Here is a 23,031-nt window from a genome sequence, read left to right on the forward strand (position 1 = left end):
CACCAGCCTTGAACTTGAAAGCAAAAAAAGTTCTGAAATCATTTATGTACAGTGGATCTGCTCAACAGGTACCACCCCTCAGTCTTGCATTGCTTCTGCTTTCAAGCTTCCTTGAAGAGCGTGGCTGTATCATCATGTCCTTGTGGTCCCCAGACATGGAAGGGAGTAGAAACCAGGTTATGCTAGTCTTGACAACCACAGGACTGCATTGTCCAGCTATACAGGGTTATCAAAATGCAGCTGTGGAAATTGAGGTGTAACCAACTATATGGGGATATCCCAGGATATAGGGAGCACCAAGGAAGTGCTTGAACACTACCTTGCTGTAAGAAGACTGCAAGGAAGGAGCTGCTGTGCAGTGGGAAGGCTATCAACCCTGATGTCAGCAAAACTGAAGAGAGGTCACCTTCTCTGCTTCCATCTTGACTAAACGGGCTGACTTCATGAGAGCCCAGCAGCCCTGCTGGTGGCACTGCACAAAGGCTCGTCCTCCAGCCGTGGGAGCAGGTTGCCAAGGGTTCAGTTCAGCCACGTGTGTTCACGTCTGTGTCCTCTGCTTCATCCTTGGGCATTTCAAGGAGGTGACCACAACACCTCCGACCTGTCAGCTGCTCTCTTGTGAGTCACAGAAAATGAGGGAAGTGCTGTTTGGGGACAGACATGGTATTTATCTGTAAGCTGAGGAGTGGCTGGGGAACCGCACACCTGCTAGCTTCATTTGCCCCAGATTTTCCTGGGAATTGACCAAACAACTGTTTGTAAGTACTGACTGGAAGATAATGAGATGAGGAACAGTCGACATGGATTTGTCAAGAACAGATCATGTCAACACGACCCAATTTCCTTCTGTGTGAGGAAGGCCTCGGTGCTGTCAGCAATGTCTTGTGTCTTCTCCTTAGGAAGGATTCTGGCGGTGCTGTTCAGGACATTCTCAAAATGAAGCTTGAGTAATTGTGGTGTAGATAAGAATATTATGAAAAAGAGACACATTTCTTCAGCTCTGGAAAGCCTCCCCTGGAGGATCGTGTCCGCTTCAGAGCTTGGGGCGTCAGGGAAGTAGAGCAATGTCAGAAAAGCTGAACAGCACAAATAAAGACCGTGGTCAGTATAATGTCAGCGCTGGGGAGGAAGTGGGATAAAGGAGCTTACCTGACTCAAAAACAGGGGAGGACAAAATAAGTCTTCTGCATAAAGTGCTTCTGAATGGAAGAAAATAATCTGGTCTCTGTATTCAGGATATAGACAACAAGAAGTAATGGCCCTAAATGGAAAGGAAGAAGGCTGGGGTTAGATAATAGTAAAAAAAAACCTATATCTCCTGGTCCAGTTTGTGAAACACTGGAGCACAATTTCTGGGAAGGCACCTCGGAAGCGTTCCCTGAAGAGCAGGAGAGCTGTGGCCATGAGCAGAGCGGGCACAGGCTGCCCTGTGTGGGAGCCCTGCCGAGCTGCTGCCACTGCTGCAGGTCTGTGAAAGCGGAGATAGGTGGGAACGTGCAGGCTGCAAGACCTGTCCTCTGTGTGCTGAGCTGCAATTTGCTCATCGCATTCCTTAGCAATTTACTCACTTTTGTACCTCGGATTCTTAACTGCAGACGGCGTGATCATTTTTTTCTTACAAAAAAGGCCTGGAGTGAGTCAGGTCTGTGTGTGTGTTATGGCACAGCTGTGGCAGGCAGTGCTGGGTCTGCAGTTTGCTGAGCGGAGAAACTCTGCTGCTTTCATTGAAAGTTTGCCAAAGTGTTTTCAGCTGCAGAATCAATGTATCAATTCATTTTTGTATGTATTTTAGAAGAGAATATTCCTAACCAAAAACATTTTTAAAGTACGTGAAAGGAAAGCTCCATCCCAAGCAAGAATTCCTGTTATCTCAGTTCATTTTGCACACAACTCCTCCTTGCTCCTGCAAGGTGTGTCCCAGTGCAGTGCGGTTTGCAGGGCACAGGCTGCCTCTGTGCACTTGTCGTAGGCAGCAGTGCTTTGTGGAAGACAAAGCTGTTGTGTGACTCCTGGAGCATGCTCTGCAGAGAGATGGCTGCAGGGCCCACGTCTGTGCAGACCTGCTTGCTGTCTCATGGCAGTGGGACAGTGCAGTGCAGCCCTCAGTGCCAGAGCTGCCATCCCTTCTGCCCAGGGGTCCTGCCCCCCGCCCTGCCTGCTGACCTGCCTGCCATCCTGCCCACTGCAGTGCTGCACAGGGATGCTCTGCCCGGTGTCTGAACATTAGAAATCAGCTCACCGTGACTAACACACGACTTCTCAGAAGCAAAGAGAGAAGAAATGTGGCCATTCCTTGACTCCATTTTTAAGTCGGGATGTAAATGATTAAATCCACACCCTGGTTTCCAGCTGGAGCCTGGACCCCAGCCGCGCAGCTCTGTGTGAGGCTTGCAAGATTTGGAGTGTGTTTGCGTGTGTTTTGTAGCTAGAGAACAGCACTTCAGTCTGCAGTGACCCAGCTGTGAAAGAGAATTTCTTAATGCACTGTCAGTCGTGTAGATGTAGAATATCAGATTTTTTTCCCCGAAAACCGAGAAACAAACTCTATTTAAAATACGGATTGAAATGAAATATTTCTGGAGGAGTAGCCTGAAGGGCTTTTATTTTTTTTAATGATTTTTTTTTTTTTTAATCCATGATGCTCACCTAACACAGAGCAATTAGTGCAATGGAGCATCCCTGATTCGAATCCGTGGTAGATTGCTATTAAAGGAGGTATTAATGGGCTGCCGAGAGCTGGGAAATTGTTGCAGAAAAGTGTGTTTATGGAGTATGGTGCTGGCAGGCATGATTTCAATCGGATTTGACATGTTTAACATAAATGTATACTGCACAGCTCCTGCAGTTTATGAATAATTCCTACAGGCCCACTGCCTTTCTAATTACTGAAATTGAAAAAAACAGGTCAGGCACATCCTGACGGAAATCTTTTACTGTCCTCCCGCCCTCCCACTGCTATTTTTTCTGTTTTTTTTAATATATGGCATTTCTTGAGCACTTAATGGCCGGAATGCTCAGTGGTACCAGAGCAAAGAAAAGGAGAGAGCTGGCAGGGAGCAGAGCAGGGGGCTGTGACGGAGTATCTCTTGACCCTGGAGTGCGTGTGCAGGAGGCCTGTGTTGGGGTGGGGATGAGGTGGGAGCTTTGGTGCCATTGTGGCTTTCCTGAGGATTTACAAAGCACAAAAGGGTCCTGGCCATCAGCTCCAGCCAAGGGGGAGCACCGGGCCAATACTCAGGGTGCTGGGACTGCCTGGAGGCTGCGTGATGTTCAGAGCTGGGCTGCCCTCAGCTCACACAGTGCCAGCAGATGCTGTTCTGATGTTTCCATGGAGGGAAGGCAGGTGATGGCTCTGTGGCAACCCTCTCCCTGGCTCCAGCAGGGCCCCGTATTCCCATTAGGCCACTGTCCATGCTGGAGCCAGGAGCACCCTGATGCCCAGCTGCTGCTCTGGGTGTGCGCTGCTCTGCAGTCCGTGCTGGTGGCGGTGTCAGCCCTCCAGTTCTCGGGCACTTCTGCTGTATGTTCCCAGCACACAGAATCCATGTTGCCTGCATCTCCGCTGAGCTCGTGCCCTTCCTGGCCAGGAGCTCTCCAATCTGCAGCACTGCCCAGCACTGCTCATCTCTCCTGTGCTCTTCTCAAGGAGTTGGTAAAGGTACTGTTGTTGATGCCATCTCCTAAGCTCTACACATTGATTTTAGTAAATGAGTTGATGTAGATTCTCATGGTAGGTTAGTTGAAATATTTATTCCATTGGATTGGATGGTAATATTCACCCAGATGGATGGCTGGTTCAAGAACCATATGGAATAGGTAAATATAAAAGATTACCTCTTCTTCCCTATGTAATGTAAAGCAAACAAACAATATCCCATGGTTCTAAAGCCATAATCTTAGACATCACTGCTGGAAGGCAAGATTTCAGTGCACCTCTTTGCAGGCTTGTGGTGTTGCTGTGCTTGAGGTGCATCTTCGGAGCCGTACTTTTGAAAGATGGCAATAGCGGTCTGGGCACGAAGGTGTGCTTGCAGATCCTCGTGTATTCACCTCTGTCTATCATAGAGTCGTGTTGTTTATCAAATACAGATTTGAGAAAGTACTGTAGAGCAACAGGCAATGAACAGTCCTGTTAGTATGGCTACAACATCTTATTAGAACTCATGGTACCTTCAGGGAATAGGGAATGTAAACAGAAAGCGTTTCAGGAAGAAACATCCAACCATATATTATTAACACAAGAAGTAACAACCAGCAGCTCTGTAGCGGGTGCTCTACACCCAGGTGCCATTTCTGGGAGGCCCAGGCCGTGCTCTCACAACTGCTGTCTCTTGGTTGGGGTCTCTTGGTGGAGCTCCCCTCCTACATCCATTCATGCTGTGCTGTCTCCAGTGGTGTCCCACCTGCTGTTGGCCAGTGCTCAGTGAGCAGCTTGCTGCGGCCCCATGCATGGTGCTGCAGGGATGGCCTGGCCCTGCAAGCACAGGTGTGAGAGCTGCGTGAGTGCAGGGCACGTAGAACAGTCCTCCCAGTCCTCGGCATTTCTAGTGGAAGGCAGGAGCTGCTGGAAGGATGCTCCTGCATTGGCGGGCATTCAGCGCAGGGCAGTCATGGGCGGCCCCATCCGGCTGTAGGCTGGTGGTGCTGGGGGGAGCTCCAAGAAAACGTCAGGGAGAGCTGAGCGGAGGGAGGCACCACCAAATATGGAATTTTATTTTCCATCTCACGATGAAAACAGCTCCCCAACCCGCTGGAAAACTTTTTCCCAGGCTGACAGCTGAACTTGGTGGGAAGAGGCTGGGTGTGGGGGAGGGGTTGTTCCGTTCTCTAAATCAATGGAGATAGCAGAAACCCCACTGTAAATTTCTAGGGCAAGTGGCAAGCTGGTTTACGGAATGCAGGGAGATGAGAACCTCTGGCTTACGGAAAACAGCATGAATTAATAATCATTTAATTGGCTTCTCCATTATGTTGCTGGGTTGGGAGATGGAAGTTTAGATGAAGGGGCTGTCAGCAGTGCTTTAGCTCAAAGAGCCTGATGGCTGGGCGGTGGGGGAGGCAGCTCCTGCCCACCCAGACCAGGAAGAGTCCGCTTCTTGGGACACACCTGGCATAAAGAAGGACCCGCACTCAAGGAAGTGTCCCATTCCACCTGGGGAGATTTTCCTTCATCCTTGGAGGTGCCAAGGATGCACGGGAAGTCTCCTCAAGGCCCCAGTAGGGCAGCACTGTCCTGGCGCGTGGGGCTTCCAGGTGCATTTGTGGAGTAACACAGATCTCTGAGGCCAGGCAATCTGAAATCATCCGCTTAGAGGGTCAAAATAACACAAGCACTAATAGGTAACTTGTCACACCTCGTACTGTAAGCCCACGTCTTTCTTTCCTGCCCTGCCTTTGCCCCAAACCTGGTGCTGAGCTACAGCCGCAGGAGTGGCACGTCCTCATTTCTCCAGGCAGAAAAGAGCTCTTAATTCCTCTGATCTGTGATGTGGACTGAATGTGTCACTTAGTGAATTTGGCTGTTTATCAACAATAAACTTGGGTCTTGAGTTAAAATTCCCATCTGAGCTGTCAGCACAAAAAAAAAAAAAATGACACTTAGAAGAAATATTCGGTATGTGTGTTTCAATTCACTGCAACAAAGCCGTTTCTCTGGGGTCTGGACAATCATTAATAATTCTGATTTTGAAGGGTAGAAGTTAGGGATGGCTCAAACGCACTTAGAAGACTGGGCATTTTGGAAACGGTAAGTAAAAGTAAATTTTACTGCTTTTCACTTCTCCCAAATTCTACATTGGCTGCTTCCCATAGGAAGGAAATTGGAAACACAGTGGAGATTTTAGAGGTTGTGCAAAGTGTTCAGCAGCAATGGGACGATGTCTGCAATTGGGTCACTGAATTCAGTGGCTGCATGGGTCTTTTCCAACCTGAATGATTCCATGATTCCATGAAGTTAGTTTGGTTCTGTGTGAGTGGTGCTTAGGACTGAGGCCTGGCAGGGAAGGACAGAAGTATGGATCACTTCCCTGACTGTGATGTGGTGCCTCTGAAAGACGCCTCGTGGTGGTAAATGAAGGGTCTGTGAGAAGGAAGCCGTTTACCTGGGTTTTGCTCTGTCTGCATCCTTTGAACAAGGTGCAGGCACTGGTGAGCTCACCAGGAGAAGAAGAGGAAGGGGGAAGAGTATGGGGGGACTGGTCTGAGAATGCTGCCGTGCCTTGTTAATCGGCAGCCGATCCATCATATTAAATATCCAGCTGTCATATATTACCTTTCAAGTGAAAATGAATAACTCCCATTAAGGGCGAAATGGGTTTGAAGTCGATTCGAGACAGATTAAAGTACTGTTATGAATGTGTGTTCGGGGAGGAGGAGACGGGGGCTGTGTATAATATACTTGTCCTTACAGTTTTTAAATAATAGATGTCCCACAAATTTATGTACTCCGGGCTGCCAGGGCTCGGGGGAGGGGGAAAGGTCAGGGATGTGCCTTAACTTGCACAGTGCCTCGCTGTGGCTTCTGGGTTCCTCTCCTGCATCGCTGAAACACAGCAGTATGTGCTCATCCCGCAGGCTGGGTCCCACCGCTGCTGGGAAGTGCCTGCGGTGTGCTCTGTCCCCAGGGTGTGTGGGCCAAGCAGGTCAGTGCCACCCTCCTGGGGCCGCCTGGCACTGCACCCAGCACAGTGTGCACAGCTTCCAGCCATCCCTGGACAGATGCTCTCCAGGTTGTTCACATGCAAAGCTTTGAGTGCTTAGAGCCAGCGGTTTGCATCCTGCCCAGCTGCTCACGGGAATCATGTGTTGGCCTTCACATCTGACCCAGCGTTTGTGTGTCAGATGCAAGCAAAGGGAAGGAGTCCTGCACCTAACAGGCTGTAGGCAGCATGCATAAGTAGCTGCGGTTTCTCAGCTTCTGGCTGTAAATGACACAGTTCCCCTTCTATGGAAGATAATTAAGAACAAACTTTCTGCATCCAGGTAGGCTTTGTAGGTTGTGAGTTAGTCCTTGTGCTCAGCCTCAGACAACTTGGCAGTGCGTGTTTCAATTTAAAACAGCAGCGTAAATGGAAGGACCATCCAACGTCAGCCTTTTTGGGGATGTCCTGATGTGAATCTCTTCTTGTTGCAGCACCAGCCAGCCAGGCAGAGAAGGAGCTGATGGAGCCTCCAGCATCCTCCAAACGAGCACCATTTCCCAGCAGCTCTGAGTCACCTCTCTCCTTTAAATGGTCAAAAACTTCAGAGGAGACCAAATCGGAGCAGGTAAGGACAAGCACTCGGCTTTTTGCACATCTATGGGTAACTGTTTCATCTGTGACAAAAGTAAAGAGTGAAATAAATGAAAGAGGGTGAAATGTGGTAACTGATGGCAGAAGACATGAAATTGCTGTAAGGAAAGAGGAAAGCTGTAACAATCACACAACTCATTTTCTGTTCTGCAGATGTACCAGTGTCCATACTGCAAGTACAGTAACACAGACGTGAATCGGCTGCGGGTGCACGCCATGACCCAGCACTCGGTGCAGCCCATGCTCCGCTGCCCGCTCTGCCAGGACATGCTCAACAACAAGATCCACCTGCAGCTGCACCTCACTCACCTGCACAGTGTGTCCCCTGACTGTGTTGAGAAGCTCATCATGACGGTGAGTCCCAGCGTAGCCCGGCGTGTCTGCTGCCTTCCCATGGATGTGAGGATTGAGGGGGTTACCTGACCTGCGTTGGCTGTGCTCTCTGCAGTGGGCTCAGGGGCAGCTCCCTCACCTGCCTGCACTCTGTCATTGAGGTTTCTGCCATCCTTGCATGTTTCCTTTGTAGAGACCAGCTTGCCCATGCTTGGGCATTGTGGCAAATAGCAGTATTGCAGTGCTGAGTGAGTAATCTCCTTGTGAAGAGACCAGAATAAATAAGATTTCCTTTAACTACTGAGGTCGTTGCATGGGACTACATTTTGCACAGATCCTTCTGGGAGATGCAGCAGCTGTTGTGCTGTGCTGCTTGGGTTGCAGAGGGAAGATACTCAGGGGTTGGTTAGCAATTCCTGAGAAGGACAGCCAGGGTGATTAAAGTAACGTTACAGGAAATTAGGTACCGAGTTCCTGCTTAGAATGTGATTTTAAGAACCAATAGAGTGGCTCTGCCTGGCAGCTCGCCTGCTGGAGGAGAACCAGTCCTGTTGAGGAGCCCACGTTCTGCACTCCATTCACTCAATGAGGATCATTGTCAAGATGATGTGAAATAGGATGGATCTGTTACTTAGTCAGGAATCACTCCATACTAAGTAGCAGTGTGTTTTTTTGTTGTTGTTGTTGTAACAGTTCGCTTTCTTTCAGAGTAACAAGCAAGGGATACATTGACATTAGCCCAAGGGAGGTGGGACCTTGGTTCTACTTGTAGAACAGATAGTCACTGGTGCCAGTGTCTGTGCTGCGATTGTTACTGCTTGTGCTGCTTCTGATGTGCAGCAGAAACTTCAGACAGCAGATTGTGGTTTAGCATCTTGCATGGGAGCCCATCTGCAGTGCAGCCTTGGGACCAAAGTTTGACTATCCCAAGAGCCAGTGCTTGGTGAGGAATAGCAAATCAGCAGCGCTGTTCAAGTTGCTGTTTGTGGGAGGTGGTGCTGTGCTCTGCCCCAGCAGCACTGCTGGCTGCAGACCTCCACACCGGGTGCTGTGTGCCACACCGCCTCCATGCAGACACACTGAGCAGAGCCTGGCTGCGTTCACAGCACTCGTCTGCTGGCTTCCATAGATGTCAGTTAGAGGCCCAGCATGTTCCCTTTTCTTGGGTTGCAGACAAGTTTGCCTTTCCATTTGTTACTGTCAGTTTAAGATACAAGTAGAATTAATAATGCACATTTTCAAAACCCGTTCTAAACTCACAAATTGGATGTATTGTCAGATTTCTACACTTTTTCTATGCTTCTTCAAGGCAAGGTTGTGGCTGCACCTAAGAACTTGTTACCAAGTACACAGGTGTTTGTTTCAGTTCCTGACAGTTTTGTGATGTCTTTCCTGCACTCCAGCTCTGTTTTTCCCTTCTTTGCTGATTGCTGATCATGAAGGGCAATAATAACGTGTTTGTCATAACACTCATGTTCTTTTATCAATTCACTTTCATAACCAAGTGTGCAAATACCTTCTGAGTACTTAAACAAGTATGGTTAGCCTTTAACTAAATTTAGCCTCTAACTAAATTTAAGGAGATGTTTTGACCCAGCGAAAGAAGTAAACAGAAGCTGAGCCTCTTTCTTAGGCCAGTAAACCTAACTGGTTTGCTAAGGGTGTCTGTTGTGCAGTTGTGAGGATGGTCTGTGTGGGCTGGGCTGTCCACAGGGCACACAGTCTACAAACCCATTGATTGGGTGAATTAGTGCTTGCACAGGTGTTTGCCCTCCAAGCTACACAAAGACTGACAAAAGCCTCTTGTTGGGGAGCTCAGGGCAGTGCCCAGGGGATGAGGCCAGAGCAACTGCTGTGGTACGGGCAGTGCTTTTAGGTCATCGCATCTTCTGTGTTAGAGCAGGACCTCCTTCTGCTGCAGTGTGCAGCACTTCTGAGAAATGTGGAGACTGGCTTATCTCTGGAGCTCATCATCTTCCTTCTTTGTTCCGCCATCGTGGCTCTGGGTGGCTGTTTGCTTCGTACCCAGAGATATGTCTGGGTAGAAAACCTGATTCTCTTTCACATCCCACTTGCATGTGGGTCAAGAAAATGGCTGTTTTTTGGTTCGTGTGGCAAATATATTTGGCGAGGTCAGTATGTCTTGTGCAGAACCCAGCAGCATGTGACATTTGTGGTGTTGCTTTCTGGGTTCCTGTCTTCCTCTGACATGCAGATCGGGCCTCAGTGCTGCTGAGTGAATCGCAGCCCAGTCAGTGGGAGCAAGGTCCCTTTCGACACAGTGTCTTTGCATTCGGCATTTGGAGGAGGCTCCAGTTAATAATACCTTATCAGACGCCTTTCAGGAACCTGCAGTGTCTAATATGTCTGTTGCCATGGAAACAGCTACTTGCTTATGCTCAGCATCTCATATCTGTGTGGCTCGTGCCCCGTCCTTTCATAGCAGCACGCAGCCCGGGGGCTGTCCTGCGGCCGGCGGCTCCGGGCAGGGCTCCAGGGGCAGCGTAGCGGTGCAGAGGGGCCCAGGAGCCCTCATCCCCCCCAGCTGCATACAAACATGGCTGGGTTTATAGTGCATGGCGTCTCGCACTGTGCTCTGATTGCCATCTTCCCACCCAACAGCCTCTCCGCCAGGCTCAGGCCCGCACCGCTCCAGCAGAGAGCCCCTTAATGAGGGTGAAGTGCAGTTCGCCGGCTCAGTCGATTGACAAGACTGATGGGCTCGAAGCGGGAGAAGGGACGGCTTCCCAGAGCTCCCTCCCCCCGGCTCAGCGTGCGGCTCCTCTCCTTGCTGTTGTCAGTCCTCTCCCAGCGTTTCCGGCATTTCCTTTTTATCCTTTTCTTTTCTGTCCTGCTCCACCAGCGATTCTTTCCCATCCCTGCCATCCACGCTTCTCCCTCGCACCATCTTTACGTTTTTTCCCCTTTCCTATTGTCTTTCCTCATTACTCTCTCCCTTCGTTGTCATTCAATTTTTCTCTCTCCCTCCTTCTCGCCCCCTCACGCTCCCCCCTTTCCCTCTCACTCTGTGTCTCATTCTCCATCTCGGATGAAGGTAATGAAAATAATCGGGCTTCATTAATTCTGAGCCCTGTGAGATGATAGCCATTTGGAGCCATGTTTGCCAATTAGATGGTCTAAATTAGAAGTGACCTTGGTATACTGCCATCGCTTTGCCTCTCTGAGTCTAATGAAGCTTTTCACTCCAGCACCCTCTCTCTCTCTTTGTAATGGAAATTACCTCCTTTGTCTGGTTCGGGAACCTTGCATGGCGCGCGTTTCCCCCTAGGTTGCACGGACATGGGGATCGTAATGTATCTCCTCAGACCCCTTCTGCAGATTTTCTTTTCAGAGCTGCACCATGTCGGTGTTCCTGGGCCATTACAGAAGAGCCACATGGACCATCCACGTATGTGGTCGCTCGCTCTGAGGAAAGCAGAAGACAGATGCTGCAGTGTGTGAATGGAGCTGGTTGTTCACATACCAAAGATTAATTTCTGGATGTGGCAGGAATATGCCTGTGTGCCTCCAGGGCCGATGTGGTGCTGGCTCAGCGGCTCAGAGCTGCGGCTCCGCGCTGTGGGACCGCTGTCAATGGGACATCACTGCCACAGTGTCATCTGCAGGCTCACAGGTTGTTCCCAAAGCTGTGGCCTGGCTGGTCCAGCCTTGTGTCAGAGCACTGTGTGCTGGAAGTGCATCTGTCTGGGTGTTTATGGCAAAAAGACACTAGGCTTTGTTGTTCAGAGAAGTGGCCATGGGGGTGCCCAAGTGTGTAGGTGGATATCTAGGTCATAAGGGAACTTTTGTCCTTGAGGAGATTGAATTTCACCTGATGGGGTTCTTGGAGGCACAGATTTGTCCCAGCAGTGGCTGCCATTCTGCAGCAGCTCTCCATGCCTGGCATGGGCTGCACAGGGACCGGAGCAGGATGGGGCAGCAGGGCCTTGGCTCATATGCATTGCTGGAGCTGCTCAGGCACATCACTGGAGTGCTGATGGGCAGAACCTGGTGGTTATGTTCACACCCAGCCACTGGGCCATCAGAAGGAACAGACAGATAAGATAAGAATGAGCCGCAGATCCTTCCCCATTCCTCAGTTTCATTTGGTCTGAAAGGGTGGTGTGAGAGCAGTGTCGGTGCTGAGGGCTTTGCTGGTGGCTCAGGGGCTACAATGCGTGGCTGCAGCTGCAGCGTAATACTGAGTAGAGCAGAAGGCATACGTATGGAAGGAAAGGAAGGAGACAAATGGCATTTGCTTGACTTAGGTCTGTAGGGTTGTTGTTTTAACAGTAGTTTAAATGGACTGATCTGTTGCTGTGGCGGAACAGTTGGTTTTGAGGGAAATCTCAGCCTGGGGACACATGAGTGCAGCGCAGCCATGGGTGGGCACCTGGAGAGCAGCCCTGGCAGCGCCTCTCGGGGGAAGGGGCAGGAGGTCCCCAGCACGGAGCTCCTTCCTCTGTCACCAGAACCTTCAGTGTGATCTCAGTGCGCCTGAACCACAGCACTGTTTCAGAGCACCCCTCCTCCTCTTACCTGCCAGGTGACTGTGGCCCACTGCGCCTTCCTGTCCCCTGCCTACCCTTGGTTTTTTATACTGAAAGCAGCAACATGCACAAACAGGGTGCAGTGTTTGCAGCCTGAGCAGACAGATGGTTCAAACCTGGGAGGCCAGAGCTCAGCCTCAGTGCAGAACCACTGGAGATGTACAGCTCTGTGGCTGCCAAGGCTGGTGCTGCGGTGCGGGCTGAGGATGGCACTGGGTCGGGTCAGGTCGGCTACAGAAGCACAACCAGTGCTGATGCTTCCCAGGGCAGCACTCCACTGCTGTCCACACATTGTGCCCCACATCCACACTCAGCATTTCTGGGCCCTGTGCTGCTCTCTGAGCTTTTTTCTTTTCGCCGTTTTGGCTTTTGTGCCTGCAGCCACTTAATGTATCGCAGCCTTTTTATTTTTGCCTTTTTGTGAGTGTGCGGAGGGAGGGGCGGGAGCAGGGTGAGAACTGTGGCTGCGGAGATGCAGGTAGATAAAGGTAATTACTTAAACACATATAGGGCAGGACTTATTGGTTTGGAGACCCAGATTAAGATGCAGAGGAGCATGTGAGGTTGATGATTATATTTCGGGGAGAGTTAATTGACGGAAGGTGAAGGCAGACAAAGAACCGCTGCTTACTGCCTTCTTGAATCCCAATCAGGAATTATGATTAAAGACGCGGCGAGACAACAGAGGCCTGATGAATTGGTGTCTTTTTTTTTTTCTTTTTTGCCGTCATTCACACTTGATTGACTTCAACCTTTCAAGTGCAAAAGTCTCTCTTTTCCATTATTATTCATAGCCATCTGAGTTTTTCTAATTAAAGTGTATGAAAACAATTACTGATCCGTCGTACTGAGTCTGGTGGTGGGGATGGCTGCCTTACTGTAATGTGTGTAAAAAGCCCGCAGTTCTCTATAATGATGTGCAGCTGAGGTGTTAGATAATTTTATTCTTTTTCTACTCTGTTGGGTTTTTTTTTAATTTCTCATCATTTATTTTTCGTAATTCCTGAAGATCCGAGGAAAGCACTCTCCCTGCTGACAAAGCTGAGAGGGGCAGTGCCTTTCTTCCTCAGCATCCCTGCTCTCCCCATTCTCAGAGCCCCACAAACGGATGGTGACCTCAGGCATCTCGCAACCCACCACCTGCAGCCATCAGTGCTCATGGTTACAGTAAGATGGAATGGATTAGGTGTGCCCGGCATCCCTCGGTGTCATTTCTCAGTGCCACCCTCCCTGCAGACACCTGCAGGCACATTGCTGCTGTAGGTGCAGTGCTGCTGTGGGCACAGTGCTGCTCTAGGCATGGTGCTGCTGCTGTAGGTGTGGGCTCCTACCCTGTGAGCAACAGCAGCGGCTCCGCATCCCTCACTGCACGGTTTGGATGGCTGCAGCTACTCACCAACCTTCTTTCTGAGAGCTTTTGAAGACCACTTTTGCTTCTGTCCACTCAGTGGAACCAAGGCCTGGCTTAGTTTGGTGGTTGTTGACATCAATAAAGGAGGCTTCCTATCCTGCACAGAAGTGTACAGTGTTTCAGGTGCAGTTACACCATGGTTTGTCAGTACCTCGTGCAGTTCAGTCAGGGCCTTCTGGTCCCCAACTGCGCAGGAAGCAAGCTGTCCTGCATGCAGGTAACAGCCCCACCAGCTGAGTGCCTTGTGCTGTGTGTGTGTAACCAGATAGACCTGAAGAAATGCAGAAAAAGACGAGTGTAAGCATTTGGGACTCCCAAAGAACCACACAGTGTCTCCAGGTCTGCACCAATGTTGGTGCTCAGGTGCTGTTCAGGAATGATGATGCACGTTCTGGGCCAACACTTGGAGAGAAGCAAAGGGAACACATCAGTCAGAGCCAGGAAAGGGTTACCAGCAGCTTTTTATTTCACAGACAATTTGCTGTCTTTTTAGTCTTTCCTTATTCATCCTTCCCTTTGTCACCTCTCTCCTTATTTGTACTTTTCTTTCTCATGCCCCTCCCTTTCCTGCATCGATACACTTTGAAAACAGTGCTGCAATGCTCCCTAGTTCAAGATTACAGTGTACTTTACGAGGTATGATTTAATTAGGGGCCTTATTATGTTTTCAGCAGCTTAAGGTGGGCCTTTCAACTTATCTACCTAATTGGTTGCACAAGAAGTTTCACAGCCCATGACAAAACATTGTCAGTGATCAAAGTCTGAATTCTACATAAAGGAAAAATATTAATAATAAGATTATTCTTCAAGTGTGCACTGCTAATTATGTCCAGAATGTAACTGTAGAAACACTTTTGACTGATGTGAGCTTTGTCTAATAAACATGAGTCTTCAGCGAGCTATGAAAAGTGATGCTCTGACTGTACAATGCTGGTGTCTAATTTTACCACTGAAAATGTTAAAAATATTTTCCTGCACTTTTCTTCTCCCTCCATCCCCACCTCCCTGTCTGCAGGTGACGACACCAGAGGTGATGATGCCCAGCAGCATGTTCCTGCCAGCAGCTGCTCCGGAGAAGGACGGGAGCTCCACCACCGAGGAGCCAGGGAAGCAGCCCGGTGAGTGCAGTCACCGAGCCCCACGCGTCCCCCCAGTTCCCAGGCTCCTGTCTCCTGCTGGGGACTGTGTTTGGGGACGTGTCCTTCCAGTGATCTTCAGTACCTGGACGTTCCTGGGGATGGCAGTTGGCTGGTGCACAGCGGGGCTGTCTCCGTTCTGTGCCAGCACCCGGGTGTCCCTGTGCAGGGCAGGGCAGCTCAGAGCTGCACAACTCACACACCATGGCAGTTCACTTGGAAATTGTATTAAATCCTTGCGAAGGAGACCAGATGGGAGCGGCAAGAAGGAGGTGGTAAGAGGGCTTAAAGAGTTGGTTGGGAAACCACCAGTGCTGCAGCTGCTGGCACAGACTGTACTAACACCTCTCTTGCTGCCATAGCTTGGGTACATCTGCTGTCCAGGAGCTCTGAGCTGCTGCAGTGCTTGTCCAGCTCAAATCTCTCCCACCTGCTTCATTGCTGTGCTGTGTTTTGAAGATGTGGCTGTAAATCAATGGCAGTTTTGTTGTGGCTTTGCAGTGTAACATTAGAGCATCCCAAGAACAACATTCTACATGGGCAGAAGTATCTCCTCTTAGAGTTGGCAGGAAAGCAGTGTCAGTCTGCCTTCTGTGCACTCCTGGCAAGTCCATGAGGAATCTGGAAACTGAGATAGCCACTGCTTCCTTTCAGGAAGTCGGCACCACAGCTGTGATGCTGGTGGGAGAGCCCTCAAATGAGAGGTCAGCTAACACTGCACTGACCAGTGGGATCCCTTCTTCAGCTTTGCCAGTATCTCACTGCCATTTCAGGCAGAAATGTACTATGAAACCATGGAGAAGAGGCAGTGCACTGAGTGCTTGTTCTTTCTTCTCCCTCCCTCAAACAACACCTTTTGAGATGCTGACAGTAGTATGTGAATTTCATTCCTGTTTTAGCTTCAGTGGAACCAGGACTCAAATACCATGCTCAGTTGGGGAAACCTTCTTACTGGAAATTAGTCAGGACATAAAAGAAACAGAGCACAAACAGATTGGTGGCTGGATGGCCTTCACTTAAAAGGGAGAATTAAAGGTGATAAATGCACTAAGGAGATGTATACTTGTGAATATTTTCAGATATTCAAAGAGGGAAGAAAGTACATTTTGTAGGCTTATGCATTCAGCTGTGATGAGGGTGATGGGCTGGTGTTAAAAGGAATGAAGGTAGAGGTGGAATGTTAGAAATACCCGCCTGTCCTGCGGAGGGGGAAAAAAACAGTCCTTGTGCATCAGTGTAATTTCCAACTTTGTTGTGATTTTGTTTTCACAGAGGTCTCTGAGGACACAGGGAAGAGTCTTTTACCATCGGAAGGTGCAGAGCACAGTGGTGAACCCAAGCCCGCTCCAGCTGATCAGAGCTCTGCCAGGGAGGACTCCGGTTTTCTCTGCTGGAAGAAGGGATGCAACCAGGTGTTCAAGAGCTCAGCAGCGCTGCAGACACATTTCAATGAAGTTCATGCCAAGCGGCCCCAGCTGCCAGTTTCTGATCGCCACGTCTACAAGTACCGCTGCAACCAGTGCAGCTTGGCATTCAAAACCATTGAGAAGCTGCAGCTCCATTCCCAGTACCATGTGATCCGGGCAGCCACCATGTGCTGCCTTTGCCAGCGCAGCTTCCGAACCTTCCAGGCCTTGAAGAAGCACCTGGAAACCAGCCATTTGGAGCTGAGTGAGGCCGACATTCAGCAGCTGTATGGTGGTCTTTTGGTCAACGGAGACCTCCTTGCTATGGGTGATCCTTCACTTGCAGAAGACCACACCATTATAGTTGAGGAAGATAAGGAGGAAGAGAGCGACTTGGAAGATAAGCAGAGCCCAACAGGGAGTGATTCGGGGTCAGTACAAGAGGATTCTGGCTCTGAACCAAAAAGGGCCTTACCCTTCAGGAAGGGCCCTAACTTCACTATGGAGAAATTCCTAGATCCATCTCGCCCTTACAAATGCACAGTCTGCAAGGAGTCTTTCACACAAAAGAACATTCTCCTGGTTCATTACAATTCAGTTTCTCATCTACATAAACTGAAACGAGCCCTCCAGGAGTCTGCTACTGGGCAACCTGAACCTACCAGTAGCCCCGACAACAAACCCTTTAAGTGTAACACATGCAACGTGGCCTACAGCCAGAGCTCTACCTTGGAGATCCACATGAGGTCTGTCCTACACCAAACCAAGGCTCGCGCGGCCAAGCTAGAGGCAGCTGGGGGCAGCAGCAGTAGTAATGGAGCTGGCAATAGCAGCAGCAGCAGTCTCTCTTTGGGTTCATCTACACCAAGCCCAGTGAGCACTAGCAACAGTAATGCTTTTACAGCCACCAACACAAGCAATTCAGGCACAGCTCCCATTCCCAGCCTGCTCAGTCAGGTGCCCAGTGACACCGTGGGAATTCCTCCCTTAGGTAACCCCATTAGCACTAATATCTCCTCCCCTTCTGAGCCCAAAGAGGTAAACCGGAAGAAGCTGGCAGACATGATCGCATCCAGGCAGCAGCAGCAGCAGCAGCAACAACAGCAGCAGCAACAGCAACAGCAAGCTCAGACCTTGGCACAGGCACAGGCCCAAGTCCAGGCCCACCTGCAGCAGGAACTGCAGCAACAAGCTGCTCTCCTGCAGTCTCAGCTCTTCAATCCAGCACTTTTGCCACATTTTCCAATGACCACTGAGACCCTTCTGCAGCTTCAACAACAGCAGCATCTTTTGTTTCCTTTCTACATTCCCAGCGCTGAGTTCCAGATCAACCCAGAAGTTAGTTTGCCTGTTACCAGTGGTGCACTGACACTGACTGGTACAGGTCCAACTTTGCTGGAGGACCTGAAGGCTCAGGTTCAACTCCCTCAACAGAGCCATCCACAGCTCCTTCAGCAGCAGCAAGGTCAGCTGTCCTTGTCACAACCTCACTCTGTCCTTATACAGCAGAGTCAGCACCCAGAAAAGAAGAATAAACCCATAGTGAAGGAGAAGGAAAAAGAAATCCCACGGGAAAGTGTGGAGAGGGGAGACACTAACACAGCATCTAAGGAGTCTCTGTCTGATAACTTAAAGCCCAAAGACAAGAAGGACTTTGTACCAGGCAGCAGTTCGGAGCCTTCCTTACTGCCACCACGTATTGCATCTGATGCGAGGGGCAATGCCACAAAAGCTTTGCTGGAAAACTTTGGCTTTGAGCTTGTTATTCAGTATAATGAGAACAAGCAGAAGGTGCAGAAGAAAAATGGGAAGACGGAGCAAGGTGAGAACTTGGAAAAGCTGGAGTGTGACACATGTGGAAAATTCTTTTCAAACATCCTCATCCTGAAGAGCCACCAAGAGCATGTTCACCAACATTACTTTCCTTTTAAGCAGTTAGAGAAATTTGCCAAACAGTACCGAGAACACTATGACAAACTGTACCCACTACGGCCTCAGACCCCAGAGCCACCGCCACCGCCTCCACCGCCGCCACCTCCACTCCCTCCAGCACCTCCTCAGCCAGCTTCTACTCCTACCATTCCTACTTCTGCCCCACCGATTACCTCTCCTACAATTGCACCAGCCCAGCCATCTGTGCCACTCACCCAGCTCTCCATGCCAATGGAGCTCCCCATCTTTTCACCACTGATGATGCAAACCATGCCACTACAAACGTTACCTGCTCAGCTGCCACCCCAGCTTGGTCCTGTAGACCCTCTGCCTACTGACTTGGCCCAGTTATACCAGCATCAGCTCAACCCAAGCCTTCTCCAGCAGCAGCAGAACAAGAGGCCACGGACACGAATCACCGATGACCAACTCAGAGTCCTTCGGCAGTATTTTGATATTAACAATTCTCCAAGTGAGGAACAGATCCAAGAAATGGCTGAGAAATCTGGATTGCCCCAGAAGGTGATCAAGCACTGGTTCAGAAACACTCTTTTCAAAGAACGCCAGCGCAACAAGGATTCCCCATACAACTTCAGTAATCCCCCCATTACCAGCTTGGAGGAACTGAAGATAGACTCACGGCCTCCTTCTCCAGAACCTCAAAAGCAGGAGTACTGGGGAAGCAAACGGTCCTCCCGGACACGCTTTACTGACTACCAACTCAGAGTCCTGCAAGACTTCTTTGATACAAATGCTTATCCAAAGGATGATGAAATTGAACAGCTGTCTAACTTGCTGAACCTCCCAACACGCGTCATAGTGGTGTGGTTTCAGAATGCCCGTCAGAAAGCTAGAAAAAACTACGAGAATCAGGGAGAGGGCAAAGATGGGGAACGGCGGGAGCTTACAAATGACAGATACATTCGAACTAGTAACATGCAATATCAGTGCAAAAAATGCAGTGTGGTTTTTCCCAGGATCTTTGATTTGATTACACACCAGAAAAAGCAATGTTATAAAGATGAGGATGAGGATGGACAGGATGATAGCCAGAATGAAGACTCTATGGATGCAATGGAGCTTTTGACTCCAACCAGTTCCTCCTGCAGCACACCAATGCCCTCACAAGCTTACAGCACGCCTACATCTTCAGCTAATGCAACCTCCTCAGCTTTTCTGCAGCTCACAGCAGAGGCAGATGATTCCTCCACCTATAGCTCTAAAGTAGAAGCTACAGATGAAAAACCAAAGCAGTCTGAACCTCCAAGTACACAGCAAAACCAAACTCAAGAGAAGCAAGTGCAACCAAAGCAAGAGTCTCAGCAGCAACAGGACCAAGGAGAACAGAAGACAAGTTCAGCACACCAAAAGATTTCACAGTTATCCTCCCCCTCTTCACTGCAACAGCCACCTCCACCTCCTCAGCCCCCTCAGTGTTCCTTATCACAGTCCAGCCCAAGTCCGTCTCAGCTGTCACATCTCTCCCTCAAACCCATCCACACGTCCACCCCTCAACAGCTGGCAAACCTACCTCCGCAGCTAATCCCGTACCAGTGCGACCAGTGTAAGCTGGCATTTCCTTCCTTTGAGCATTGGCAGGAGCATCAGCAGCTTCATTTTCTGAGTGCACAAAACCAGTTTATCCATCCTCCATTCCTGGACAGAACGCTGGATATGCCTTTCATGCTTTTTGATCCCAGTAATCCGCTACTTGCGAGCCAGCTGCTGTCTGGAACGCTACCACAGATTTCAGCTACTTCAGCTACTTCGCCATCAACGCCAACGTCCACAATGAATACACTGAAGAGAAAGCTGGAGGAGAAGGCCAGTGCGAGCCCTGGGGAAAATGACAGTGGGACTGGAGGAGAAGAGCCACAAAGGGATAAGCGTCTAAGAACAACAATTACCCCAGAGCAGCTGGAAATTCTTTACCAGAAATATTTGCTCGACTCCAACCCGACACGGAAGATGTTGGATCACATTGCACATGAAGTGGGCTTGAAGAAACGTGTGGTGCAAGTTTGGTTTCAGAACACCCGTGCGCGGGAAAGGAAGGGGCAGTTCAGAGCTGTGGGGCCTGCCCAAGCCCACAGGCGGTGTCCGTTCTGCCGAGCTCTCTTTAAAGCAAAGACAGCTCTTGAGGCTCACATCCGATCTCGCCACTGGCACGAGGCCAAGAGAGCTGGGTACAACTTGACATTGTCTGCTATGCTCTTAGATTGCGATGGGGGACTTCAGATGAAGGGAGACATCTTTGATGGAGCGGGTTTTTCCCACGTGCCACCAACTAGCAGTGATGGTCAGAGTGTTCCCCTCTCCCCTGTGAACAAGAGCATGGAACTGTCACCTCGAACTCTGCTGAGTCCATCCTCCATCAAGGTGGAAGGGATAGAGGACTTTGAGAGTCCCTCCATGTCCTCGGTCAACCTGAGCTTTGACCAAACAAAGCTGGACAACGATGACTGCTCTTCTGTCAACACGGCAATCACAGACACTACAACAGGAGACGAAGGGAATGCAGACAATGATAGCGCAACAGGGATCGCAACCGAAACCAAATCAACATCAGGACCCAGCGAAGGGCTGACAAAAGCTGCCATGATAGCCATGTCTGAGTACGAAGATCGGTTGTCTTCTGGCCTGGTCAGCCCAGCTCCCAGCTTTTATAGCAAAGAGTACGATAATGAAGGTACTGTGGACTATAGTGAAACATCCAGCCTTGCGGATCCCTCCTCACCCAGCCCTGGTGCAAGTGGTTCAGCCAGCAAATCTGGGGAGAGCGGGGATCGGCCCGGACAGAAACGCTTTCGCACTCAAATGACTAATCTCCAGCTAAAAGTTCTTAAGTCATGCTTTAATGACTACAGGACACCTACCATGCTGGAGTGTGAGGTCCTGGGCAATGACATTGGACTGCCAAAGAGAGTTGTTCAGGTCTGGTTCCAGAATGCTAGGGCAAAGGAGAAGAAGTCCAAACTCAGCATGGCCAAGCATTTTGGTATAAACCAAACAAGTTATGAGGGACCCAAAACAGAGTGCACTTTGTGTGGCATCAAGTACAGCGCTCGACTGTCTGTACGTGACCATATCTTCTCTCAACAGCATATCTCCAAAGTTAAAGAAACCATTGGAAGCCAGTTGGATAAGGAAAAGGAGTATTTTGACCCAGCTACTGTACGTCAGTTGATGGCTCAGCAGGAGCTGGACCGGATCAAAAAAGCCAATGAGGTTCTTGGTCTGGCAGCTCAACAGCAGGGCATGTTCGATAACACCCCTCTGCAAGCTCTTAACCTTCCTGCTGCATACCCAGCACTACAGGGCATCCCTCCAGTCTTGCTCCCAGGCCTCAACAGCCCATCCTTACCAGGCTTCACTCCATCCAACACAGGTGGGTATGGATATTATCACACTGCTCAGAGACACACAGATGAACTTGACGTATCTTTAGGACAGTTGGACGTTCCTTTCAGAATGACTGATAATAGGGTGCATGGCCCTTTAGTCGGGCACGTTTATATGACGACAAATAAGCAACGGGTATTTTATCTTTAATTCCTGAACTCAGGTTTGCTATCAAAATCTGAAATAGAGCAAAATCCAGACATGCTGCATATCTGTTTCATTAACAAAGACTGAAAATACTGATGCACCTTGAAGGAAATTGAAAATAGATGATATACCAAATAGAACTTGAAAAGGACTAATGTGCTGAATGCATTGTTCATTATATCTTTCCTTTTGATATTAAATTTAGTTTATGTAAATCTATTCCAAACTTTCAGTAACTCTGAACTGTTTATTGGGAAAATGTGATACACCTGCCAGTAGTGGTGGCAGAATCTGGAGTATCTTGATGTAATGTCCTTGTAGTGACCTCTAGGACAAATCCTGTTAGGGCAGTGGCTTGTTTTCTGAGCTACAGGCTGGGTACTGCCTGGAAATACCCTCTCAGCCAAACATGGTGTAGTCATATGATAAATCTGCTTTGTATTTTAATAAGATTTTTCTTAACAGGACTGCATAACAATATAATTTGGCCTAGTTGTTCAGATGGCCTAATATCAGTTGTTGGACTTTGTTTCTTTGCTTTTTTCATGATGCAGTTTTCCCTTGTACCTGGTGGAGGGGTGGAAAGTATGCGATACGTAGCATTTATTGGAAGTGGGAAGCAGTGTTCAGTAGAGTAGATCCTGAAAACTTGATTCAGGGGCTGCCTTCTACCCCTGCTGCATCGGTGTCATCTCAGGGATGTGCCCACATCTGAATTGCAGCTCGTGACAGAGTGATTGATGTTCTTGAGCAGATTTGCTTTTCCATGGCAGACTTCTCTGCTCACTTCTGATGATCCCTATTCAAGTTGCCTTTTACTAGGGCTGCTCAGTTTGCAGAGATAGCCAAGGAAGTGATTCCCATGACTTGTCTCAGCAACAGGCTGAGGATGTCTCAGGCTGGAAGGGCCGTTACACCACATATACCAGCATGTACCTTTGTTTTCTGTACTGCAGTGGTACAGATCGAATGCCATTAGACAGCAACAAACAAAGCTTTCTCTTACTGTTCTAATGATGAGGCTAATGATGAGTTATAGTTCATGCTGTAAAGTCTGAATACAATCTAAGCATCTTCCTGGCTTCTTAATCAGAAACTGAAGTGATATCAGTCTCCAAAAAGACTTTGTGATGCTTTTTGTCAGCACGCCATCTCCTAAGTTCCTCTTTCAACAGATTGAGGAACTGAATGCTGATGCTGCTGAGTAAAACAATGGTGTCACAGTAATGAAATTGTCTTCTTTGTCATCCAGGAGGTGAATCTTTGGATAAGCAAATCAAAGCCTTGGACAAAAGGATAGTAGCTGGTACGAGCAGTTATGCTGCAGAGCTGCTCACTGTAAGTAACATCACCAGAGCCTGCAGTTACTATGTTGTTACACTGACATTGGTTGTAACATCTTAAAGAGAGCAGCAGCAACCC

At 49.2% G+C, this 23,031-nt stretch overlaps 1 protein-coding gene across 3 annotated transcripts in view; it reads left to right on the forward strand.

Moving 5' to 3' along the window:
* ZFHX3 (zinc finger homeobox 3) overlaps positions 1-23,031 on the forward strand; it is a 144,803-nt gene that overhangs the window by 115,772 nt on the left and 6,000 nt on the right. For all 3 annotated transcript variants that reach the window (XM_015874229.2, XM_015874231.2, XM_015874232.2), the window contains exons 6-9: positions 7,133-7,266; positions 7,446-7,646; positions 14,602-14,704; positions 15,995-21,448. In XM_015874229.2, the coding sequence (XP_015729715.1) occupies positions 7,133-7,266; positions 7,446-7,646; positions 14,602-14,704; positions 15,995-21,448 (5,892 nt within the window). The remainder of the gene's footprint in view (positions 1-7,132; positions 7,267-7,445; positions 7,647-14,601; positions 14,705-15,994; positions 21,449-23,031) is intronic.

Source organism: Coturnix japonica, chromosome 11 (assembly GCF_001577835.2).
Source record: "Coturnix japonica isolate 7356 chromosome 11, Coturnix japonica 2.1, whole genome shotgun sequence".
NCBI classification, from domain to species: domain Eukaryota; kingdom Metazoa; phylum Chordata; class Aves; order Galliformes; family Phasianidae; genus Coturnix; species Coturnix japonica.